The sequence below is a fragment of the Vicia villosa genome, linkage group LG3, assembly GCF_029867415.1.
Source record: "Vicia villosa cultivar HV-30 ecotype Madison, WI linkage group LG3, Vvil1.0, whole genome shotgun sequence".
NCBI classification, from domain to species: Eukaryota; Viridiplantae; Streptophyta; class Magnoliopsida; order Fabales; family Fabaceae; genus Vicia; species Vicia villosa.
Genome location: NC_081182.1, coordinates 82,453,035 through 82,463,887, shown reverse-complemented (window position 1 = coordinate 82,463,887; position 10,853 = coordinate 82,453,035). Strand labels below are relative to the sequence as shown.

The 10,853-nt window shown below is 33.2% G+C and overlaps 1 protein-coding gene across 2 annotated transcripts; it reads right to left on the bottom strand.

The window, feature by feature from the left end:
• Window positions 1-2,253: 2,253 nt before the first annotated feature.
• On the bottom strand, window positions 2,254-4,097 carry LOC131656216 (F-box protein FBW2). Of its 2 annotated transcripts, none has more exons than XM_058925975.1 (3): window positions 3,805-4,097; window positions 3,233-3,623; window positions 2,254-3,123 (listed from the first exon to the last, which is right to left on the bottom strand). In XM_058925975.1, the coding sequence occupies exons 2-3, from the start codon at window positions 3,538-3,540 to the stop codon at window positions 2,487-2,489; spliced, it is 945 nt and encodes a 314-aa protein (XP_058781958.1). In that variant the 5' UTR covers window positions 3,541-3,623; window positions 3,805-4,097; the 3' UTR covers window positions 2,254-2,486. The 2 variants fall into 2 exon arrangements, with proteins under 2 accessions (XP_058781958.1, XP_058781957.1); XM_058925974.1 differs by having other exon boundaries at window positions 3,233-3,550; window positions 3,805-4,093.
• Between the last annotated feature and the right edge of the window lie 6,756 nt (window positions 4,098-10,853).

Here is a 10,853-nt window from a genome sequence, read left to right as displayed (position 1 = left end):
TGTTCAACAAAGAAAATTTCAAAATCCATTTGTACATTTCTATACTTCCAGCAAATAGTACATTATTTCAAAGTACATACAATATGCCTATTTGAAAGCCAAAAGTCAAGCTTCTCACCTAACAATCTTCTAATTACTCCTCTGCCTAAATCTTAGACCTTCATGGATTGTTGATAAGTTTAAAAACCCTCTTGTTTTAACTTTGAGTTATATGATATTACAACGATTTAAAGTGACACATCATATAAATAATTTACAATTTTCAATCTAACTTGACACTTGATAATATATTTTAATGTTATTGATTAACGCTGTAAAAATAATTTACACATTATCAAGGTACCATCTTTTTGTTTTTAACTTTTCACCATTGTTTTTCATGGTATTAAACAATTCTTGTACAAGCAATTTTCTTGGGTAGATAAATGGTAATAATATTTAAAAATTCACAAACACAACGGTGAGAGGCAAAATTTAAATTTTGTGTTTGACGTTTAATTAATCTAATAATATGTTACCTCCGATCTTATTTATAAGAAAAAATCTACTTTTTAGATAAATTAATTAAATAACTAGTATATCTGAATAATATATATTATATAGATACATTAATCATTAAATATATCTAAAAAATAAACTCTTTTTTATAAATAGGAATTTTTTCTTGTCATTTTAAGCTAAAAATATTTGAGATTGATTGTGAAACTCATTTAAAAGCATGAGATAAACTATGGAACTTATTTTAGCTTCTTATAAAGTTCATCATTAGAGTAAGAAGCTCATTATTAAAGAAAAAAATTAAACTAGTTGCTTTAAAAAATATGTCTAGATGAGACCCACTTGTGTTGAGTGGAATAAATGTTAAAGAGAATCACAATAATATATACAATTCTTGTACCCACTCTATCTGAAATTAGTTATTTCTTTTAAATTTACTATATTTTTAATGATAATAATTAATGAAAATATATTTTATTTATTAAAATATTTAATTAATTATAGTGAAATAAATTAAAATATAATGCATTAAGGGAGAATCGGTTTAATATATATATATATATATATATATATATATATATATATATATATATATATATATATATATATATATATATATATATATATATATGAGGGCATATCATATGAGAATGCCATATTTATATGAGAATGTGAGAATGAATATGAACCATTGGATTTTAAAATAAATGGTGGAGATTATGTGTGAATTTTTTTTTGAGAGAAAAAAAGATTCACACATAATCTCCACCATTTATTTTAAAATGCAATGGTTCAGATTCATTCTCACATTCTCATATAAAAAAGACATTCTCATATGATATGCCCTATATATATATATATATATATATATATATATATATATATATATATATATATATATATATATATATATATATATATATATATATATATATATATATATATATATATAAAGAGAGAGAATGGTGAAAAGATTGTACTAATATTGTATTAAGGGAGAATCGGATTCAACCAAAAATTGTACTAAAATCATTCTCATTGGCAAATTCAACGGTTTTCTTAGCACTTGAGAGTTCGGCACTGATAGAGTTAGTGACACCTACAAAATTTGAGAAAGCTCAAAAAAACAACTATTATGGTCTCTGAGAATGCCTTTAAAAATCAAAATTCTTAGATTATTTAAAGAAGTTCTCATTGATGTTACAAAAGGTTTCATTTAGAAAGAAAAGAGCAGCCTCTCATCAGTTGGCATTTTGTTTAATAAAATTCTCCAAATCGAGAAAGATTTAGAGGGAGGTAAATAGTTAGACAAAACAAACTAGCACCAATCTTTAGATATCTCTTGTACTAACAAGCTTGCTTAAGGGATAATTCACCCGGAGAAGATTGATTCCATATTAACTTATCCGATCTAAGATCAAAGGGGATGGGACCATTTGCAAATCTTGTCTTGTAAGAAATCTTGAATAGGAGTTATGCCAGATAAATTCCACTACTGATTGAGAATAAAGGTGATCATAGAAATGTCTTCAATCATATTGAAGTTAATAGTGATTTCATTACCTTGAATCCAGGAGAAATTGGGATATTCAAGATACTTGGCCTAATAGAAGAGAAGATATGATGTTTAAAAGCTTTGTTTTTTTTCTCAAAACCCAACTCTTATTTCTTGTATTCTAAGGCTTTTAAAAATATTAATAAAAAACCATCTCGTAGAAAAAACACACATCATGAATTAATTGATAGAAGAATACATAAAAGTCAAGTTGAAACATTAGTTACACAATAGAAAAACCATACAATTAATATTTCCTTCTATTCATTATTATAAAGAAAAAGTTCATCTTTTAAATACATTCAATAATCAATATATCTGAATATATCTAGATTCAAATCCATTGATTATTGAATGTATTTAAAAAGTGAATTTTTTCTTATAATAAATCGCAAGAGGTATTAATAATTAGTGAAATATAAACACATTCAAATTATGGAGATGGAGGCCAATACATTGCAGCATCTTCTATCCCTTCATAAAATCCAAACTCAAGTTCATCTTCTATTCTCCCTTCATAACCATCACTATCATAATCAACATAGTAATCATTACCATCTTCAAAATTCCAAGCAAAGTCATCCGAAACATCGGAGTAATCATCATCCCAATCATCAATCTCATAGGCACCAAGAACATAAGGCCCCAAAACTCTAAGTTTCGGAAAACCCTGCTTCGCAGACACGTTATTATCAAGGTTAACACTCCAACACCCTCGCAGATCCAAAAACTCAAGCTTAGGACAGCTCGAAAATATCCGAACAACCCCCAAAGTGCTGATCCTTTGATAAGCCATTTCTAGATGCTTGAGCTTAGGCATTGTGGCTGCAATCGCGTATGCCTCGTCGTCTTGTAGCGGCTTGTCTGCGGTATCCAACGGATGCATGTTCCTGCACAACCCTTCTAGCATTTTGCAGTTCATGCCAATCATTTCAATAGCAGACGCGCCGATTTTGATACAATAGCTCACATCCAAGAAAGTTATCATGGAAAATTTTCCAGCAATTTGTTCCACAACCAAATCACTCATATTACTCCTCGGCAGCCTTAAACTCCTAAGAGATCCAGCACTTGCAAAAGAGTAAAACAATGTTGTATAAGAAACTAAGATCTATAAATAAATTAAAGCCGAATTTCAACATCATAATTAAGAAAGACTATGAAGTTAATTGAGCTTACTTTTCAGCAATGAAAGTGAAAATGGACTCAGATTGAAGACCAGAAACACACAGCTTTCTGAGAGATCCACAACTTTTATTGATAAGCATATGAAGCATTTGGTCAAGTTTGTCAGGTTGACAGTGATTACTCCATTCCTCAATGTCTATCTCTTGCCAACAATAAGGTCCAGAAACTGCTCTAGCCCATGATTTGCATACCCTTGGAATCACTGTCACTCTCTCTTGTAGAGAAAGATTTGTGAAGATCACCCCTAATGCATCAGGAATCAATTCATCCCAGCTTCGAAATTCACATACTTCACCCATCAAATCCAATCTATGGTTTCAAAAAAAGATTCAATTTTTTGCACTTTGATAAGAATTCAAACATAATTAAGATCCATCACAGACTGAAAAAAAAAACTAGAAGATAATTAAACTGGAAAACTATAAAAATCTCAACTTTAAGAGTAAAAACAGAAAACCCAGAAAGATTATTGGTTTTAATTTTGTTGGGTATGGTGAAAAATGAAAAAAAAAAAAAAACAGTAGTTGAGTTAGAAAGAACAAAAAGGTGTGAGATTTACTAACCAGAGAGTGTTTCTTCGTTGTTGAAGTGAATTATGGAAGGAGGAAAGAGATAAGAAGAAGAGAGATTCTTTCTTTCTATCTATCTATCTATCTATCCACCTAACACTCTGAATGAATGCAACAACCAGACCAGTTTTAGGAACAAGAACAAGAGTAAAGACAAGGTAGCATAGCAAAGGTAGTACTATGTATGAGGGTACACGGTCAGAATAGTAGTTGATTGTATTTGTATAGATAGATATACTAGTTGTATAGTACTTGTGTGTGTATAGGTGAAAAATATAATAGAAATGGAGAGAGATAGAATATAATGATAAAATATTGGTGTGTTACTGCAAGACTCAAACTGTCGATAACTTGAAAATTGTCTTGCCCAAAACCATCAATCACGGGTCCTTTTTAGAATCTAAAGTTGAAAGGTTATTGTCATCCATTGAAAAAGTATACAATAATGCTATTTGTACACCAAAGTGTACACCTACACCGTATGTACGGACGGTACTGTTCATGTACGGACAATACTATTCACCGTCCGTACATTAACAGTGCAATATTATATTATTTTTTTTAAATATTATTTTTTTTATGTTTTTAAAAAAAATATTTGACAATACCTGCGGATTTATTTCCAGATTTACCTACGGATTTGATAATACGTGCGGATTTTACTTGCGTATTTACCTACGGATTTGACAATACCTGCGGATTTACTTGCGGATTTACCTACGAATTTGACAATACCTGCGGATTTACTTGCGAATTTACCTACAAATTTAGGTAAATCCGCAGGTAATTTCAAATGCAGGTAAATCCGGAAGTAAATCTGCAGGTATTGTCAAATATTTTTTTAAAATATATAAAAAAAATATTTTTTTAAAAAATAATATTTTAAAAAATAAATAAAAAACGTAAAAAAAAATAGGCTTAAATGTAATTTTAGTCCCTCTATTTATATGTTTTTTCAATTTTAGTCCCTTCATTTTAAAATCAGTGTTTTTAGTCCTTTTTTAAAGATTATTTTAGGATTTTAGTCCTCCTTTCAATTTGAGACCAAAATTTAATGACATGGCCCTAAAGTGATGATGTGTCGTTGTCACATTTAAAAAATTTAAATCCATGTCTTTTTCTTTAATAATAATAATTATGTTATTTACTAAAAATACTTTATTATTATTAAAAATCTAAAAATAAAAAAATAAATAATAATAATAAATTTTAATTGAATTAAAAAATTATAATTAAAAAGGATAACTGTAGAACATTTAATTACCAAAATAAACTATTGAAAAAAAATTAAATTCCTAAAAACTACCATCTTCATCGTCAACTATTATTATATCAAAACTCCAAAATTAATCTTTTAAACCTAACACATTTTTTTGGATAAATGTGTCTTAAAAAGCTCTCCAAATTTTGAATCTTCCGCCACTTCTTTCCAAAGCCCTTTCTTCCACAATCACCACCACTCATAGTTTGAGTTATGTTCTCAGCCATTCCCTTTTCTTGTTTTCTGGGTGATTTCAACCTACTTAAAAGTTGAAACTAAATCCAAATATTTTGCGAAGCATTCCCTTTTCTCAGCCATTCCCTTTTATTGAGTAACCATTATGAAATGGTCTTGAGTTTTCCAGATCTACTTTCCCACAGCCAACAACACAACTATAATTTATTTTTTCAAAAAGAAAGTAATTGAAAAACATGGGTTGTTGAAATAGCGTGGTGGTTGTCAATGTTTATGCGTTACTGGTTATTCATTTCCATTTACATCAAGAAGCAAAGATTCATTGATAGATGGATGGATTTACTCCTTTGATTCTTCATGGGAGATGAACTAGCCACTTTAGGTTTGGGGTTTTACTTCTGGTATCTTTTCTTCGTTGTTCATATTTTTTGGGTTAATTGGTTTTAATTTAGAAATTGGAACGAATAAATTTATGATTTTGTTGATCATATTTTTCTGGGTTTTTTGGTTTTAATTTAGAGACTGAAATGAATAAGTTTAATCTGATCATATTTTTCTGGGTTTTTTTTTTGTTTCAATTTAGGGATTGAAATGAATAAATTTAAATATTATTAATTAATTTTTGGATTTTTAAGAATAATAAATTATTTTTAATTAAATAAAAAAATTATTATTATTAATAAAAATAACATGAATTTAAATTTGGTAAATATGACAATGACACATCATCATTTTAGTGCCATGTCATTAAATTTTGATCTCAAATTAAAAGGGAGACTAAAATCATGAAATAATCTTTAAAAAGGGACTAAAAACACGGATTTTAAAATGAAGGGACTAAAATCAAAATAAAAGATAAATAGAGGGACAAAAATTGCATTTAAGCCAAAAAAATATTAATATAATATTGCACTGTTCATGTACGGATGGTGAATAGTACCGTCCGTACATACACCAATACGGTGTAGGTGTACACTTTAGTGTACACATAGCATTGCTGAAAAGTATATTGTTATCTTCTTGTTTTAGAATGTTAAAGTTACTTGAATGAGTGATTAATAATGCGTAAGTGTTGTTTTTTTTTTCATACCTATGTCAAGAAAAGATTTTTGTCTCCCAATTGTAAATTTTTTAAGGTAGTGTTGGGTAAGGAGATGATTTTTTATTTAGTATTAAGTTAAAAATTGCATAAGTAAATATATAAATAATAAATTGAAAAAAAATTGATTCATTTATCGCGTGTGTCAAATGTCAAATAAAATGTATAAATGTAATATTTAAGGACAAAATTAATTTTGCATTTTGTGCATCTCGGAATGTCGCAAAGATTAGGATTATGAGTTTGGTCAAATAAATTAGATGGATTAGTCAAAATAACTTTACTTTTATACTTAGGTTGTGTATATTTCGAAATTGGTGGATATGTGCAGAGATAATGGGTTTGGTCTAGGCGTAAGTTGAGCATGACCCATCAACGAGTCTAGGCGTGATATAGGCCACCTCAAGGTCAACATATCCAAGGTAAGCCTTTATGGGCGTTTATCATGTGACGTCAACATATTTAGACATGTCTCCTAAATGCAATAATGATTGGGTAATTGGCTATTACGGCTCTGCATGAGGATTAAACAACATTTATATTTGTTGTCTTATATCAGGCTAAGGAAATAAATATAAATATGAGTATATTTCAAACAAACACAAAAAGACAGACTCAATTTCAAACAAAGAAGACACTTATTGTGGCTCTTTCTGACCAGCATTAGAAGATTTATCCAATTAGCGTTCTTTGCGCGAACATTTGACGCCGACCGTGGGGCTCTAGTAAAACTTGTTTGAGTCACACAAAATTGGGAACTAAGAAGCTCGCCATCCTTATATGACAAGGGAAAGCAACAACAATCACAATTCGCAGGCTACCATATAGGATCTACTCGCTTCTATGGAAAATTCGCACCACCACAATGAATTGTTGCAAGGCACCGTGCACACCTTGTAGAAGAATCAACATCATCCTCAACTAGAGGAGGGTGACTTATAAGACTCAGTTGATCAACAACCTCTGACTGCAGAAATCTAGGATGACCAAGTCCAAAATCAGTTCAAGTCGCCCCGTTGGCCACTTTTGACGAAGTAATCGACTTGCAGGAGCACATCATAATGGTCAACACTCAAATGGTCATCATCGAAGATATTGACTCACTTAAGTACAAATTAATGACACGCACGCTGAAGGATGCCACCTTACTACGTTACACGAGTCTTCCCTGATTCTCTATAACCAGCTATCAAGATCCGACGAGGAAAATGATTTATCAATTCTCCACTAGCAAGCACAGAAATGTGTCAAACATGAGCCTTTTCAACGTCCACCATGGACAGGGTGAGCCTCTACATGAATATGTAGATCATTTTAATGAGGAAATCATCAAAATCTCTCATTCTAATAAGGAAAAATTTTCTAGAGGCCTCTCAAAACGGTCTCAAGACGACACTTCAACGAGACCCTAGTCCAAAAGCGAGTGAGAACGATGGAGGACTGTTAGCTGAAGATTTCGTTTGGGAAGAATGTCCTTCGAAGGTCTGAAATTCGAAGGAGATGGTTACTCATGACCATCTTCGAAGATAGAGAATGGCTACTGATGGCCATGCTTCGAGAATGATGTTTAAGTTGGAACAAAGAGAGTGAGCGCCGAAGCTAAATTCGAGAAGAATGGTCTTTGGGACTTAGACGTTTTTGCGAAATATGCGAAGTACTGAAGCTTAGCGTGTTTTCGTGGCATTCTCGATTATAATTATGTTGCCACGCATCGAAGGAAGATTCAGGCGGGATGATTTGAATTTCGAAGTAGTTTATGTAACCGCACGAAGACAGATGGCATCCCTGGATTTTTATGGGCAACCTGACATTAGATTAGTGTAGGACCGTTAGGGTCGAAACTAGTATAAATAAGGGTCTTAATGTTAGGATTCCGTGTGTTCATTTTGTACAAATCACTCACATATTGCTCAAGTATCAAGTGTTAAGAGAAAGAGTTCGCTGAGAAATGTACGTATGACACCAACACCATTTAAATACATGTGTATTTTCCTTTATTCAAGTATCTTTCGATATTACTGCGATTTCATTTACTTTCTGTCATTTACATTCCTGCACTCTTTATTTTCATGTCATTTATCTTCGAAGCATTTAACTTTTCTGCACTTTTAGATTCTTGCACTTTTACAGTTTTGTCTTATGTTTTATCTTTAACTTACCTTTCGCTGATGTTATATTTACGTGTATAACAAGGTGATTGCTAATCTTTATTTATTTGATTAAGTATTTCTCATTTCGAGACACAGCAATCATAGACATAATTCGAACTATCATGAATAACAACCTTTTTGACTATGTCCTAGGATCAATCTAGTCGATCCTGCGAGTAACCAAATCATATTTATTATAGTTTGGAAGACTAGCGGTTGTTTACCGGAAATCACCGTAAACAAATTGGCACACCCGGTGGGACAGTGTCAAGCAGATTGTTATTAATCGATTGTTTTGTTTTGTCTAGAAAATATCAAGACCTTGTATGAACCTTAGGAACGGTAAATTAACAAACAGTGCACATCCGATTCCCAAACGAAGGTACAGCAAGAAAATGGTCGTTACGGCCAGTGCAGGGGGAGATCAGGATCCCCCACAAGGGTCGGGAACTGGAGCGGCAAATTCCACGCATGTTTCGACTTCTACTCAAGGAGCGCAGGATATACCAGGTCCAACTGGATCGAGACCCATGGATAATTCCCATGCTATACCTGAAAATAATGCATCAGCGACAGGGACTAATCCAGTTTCAATATCGACTACCGCGCCCTCATCTTCAAATGCTAGCGGAATGCAATTTGCCTCGACAAATGCTGGAAATCAGTTATTTACCCCAGGATCATCCGCGTTCGAATGGAGAACAAACAGTCTATATGGCATGCCAAATCCATACATGACAGGTACACGGGGGGCAGGACCCACATACACCACAAATCCGACAGCGTTTTCTCCAAATGTTGGTTCAGTAGGTCGAAGCGCACAAAATACTGGCTTCTTTGCCCAAATACCCAATTTTACCACAAGCAATCAAGCAGCATTCCGACAAGAGATGGACGCAAGTAATCACGATATGTTAGGAACTCTGGCCAGAGAATTATCGTCAATCTTGAATCCATTAGCAATTAATATTTCTAATGCTAGTCGAGAGAATGTGGAAACTTTTCAAAAAATATCTTCCCAAATGAATCGAATGGCAGAATTCATGGGTGTTCCACAACCCAAGCGGAGAAATAACCAATCCTCTTATCGAGAAGGAGACCCCATTCTAGAACGTATCCAAAATGCGGTGCCTCCGCCTGGTGCAACCACTGCTGGCGTGATTCCTCCGTCTGGTACAACCAATGCTGGCGTAATTCCTCCACAAAGAACAACAACGGTCGAAAGGAATCGGGTAATAGATTTAGAGGATTCGAACCAAAGAACTGTCCCCATTCAGCAAGAGTTTGAGGAGGAAAGACCCAGATTAAGGGTAGTAGGTAGGAACGAACACCCAGACGAAGTAGTTCAGAGAGTCAGGAGAGAAAAGCTAGCCACAGAAAATAACCTAACTGCCATGATAGAGAGAGTTATGGCCAATAATGGCCTCAGTACTGGACTTCGACGTCCAAATTATACATCCCCCATAGCGGATTATATTATGCAAACAAAATTGCCAAGGGGCACCAAAGTATCAAAATTTACTAAGTTTTCAGGGGACACTAATGAATCAACGGTGGAACATATTGCCAGGTATCTGACAGAAGCTGGAGATTTAGCAGGGAATGAGGATTTAAGGATTAAATACTTCCCTAGTTCGCTGACAAAAAATGCGTTTGTCTGGTTCACTACCTTACCTCCAAATTCCATAGATGCATGGGCCCACTTGAAGATATTATTCCATGAACAATTTTACATGGGTCAAACCAAGATAAGTTTGATAGAATTGGCTAGCATCAAAAGAAGATTCACGGAGTCTATTGACGATTACCTAAACAGGTTCCGTTTGCTGAAATCAAGATGCTTCACGGCTGTCCCAGAGCATGAATTAGTTGAAATGGCTGCAAGTGGCCTAGACTATTCAATTCGAAAGAAACTGGATACTCAATACCTGAGAGATATGGCCCAATTGGCAGATAGGATTCGACAAGTCGAACGGTTAAAAGCAGAAAAGGCCAGAGTAAGTAAGAGTTATAAGAAGGAAAGAGTAGCATACGTCGAAGCAGACGAAGTTGATGGCGAACCTTTCGAAGACTCATACGACATGGAAGAGGTCGAAATAGATCTTGCCGAGTTAAAAGAAGCGCCACCCTATGCTTGCAAATTACTCACCCCTTCTAATGGAAGAAATCCAGTAGATAACGATAAAAGTGATAGGTTTCCCAAGAAAACTTATACATTTGATGTCACTAAGTGTGACGAGATATTTGATTTACTAGTGAAAGATGGTCAAATGATAGTGCCTCCTAATTCTAAAATTCCTCCATTAGAACAACGGAAGAAGAGAGGTTTTTGTAAATA

Coding starts and splice junctions, on each gene's coding strand:
- LOC131656216 (XM_058925975.1), bottom strand. CDS start 3,540: ATGGGTGAAGTATGTGAATTTCGAAGCTGGGATGAATTGATTCCTGAT. Junction 3,124..3,232: donor TTCACTTTCATTGCTGAAAA/GTAAGCTCAATT, acceptor CTCTTTTGCAAG/TGCTGGATCTCTTAGGAGTT.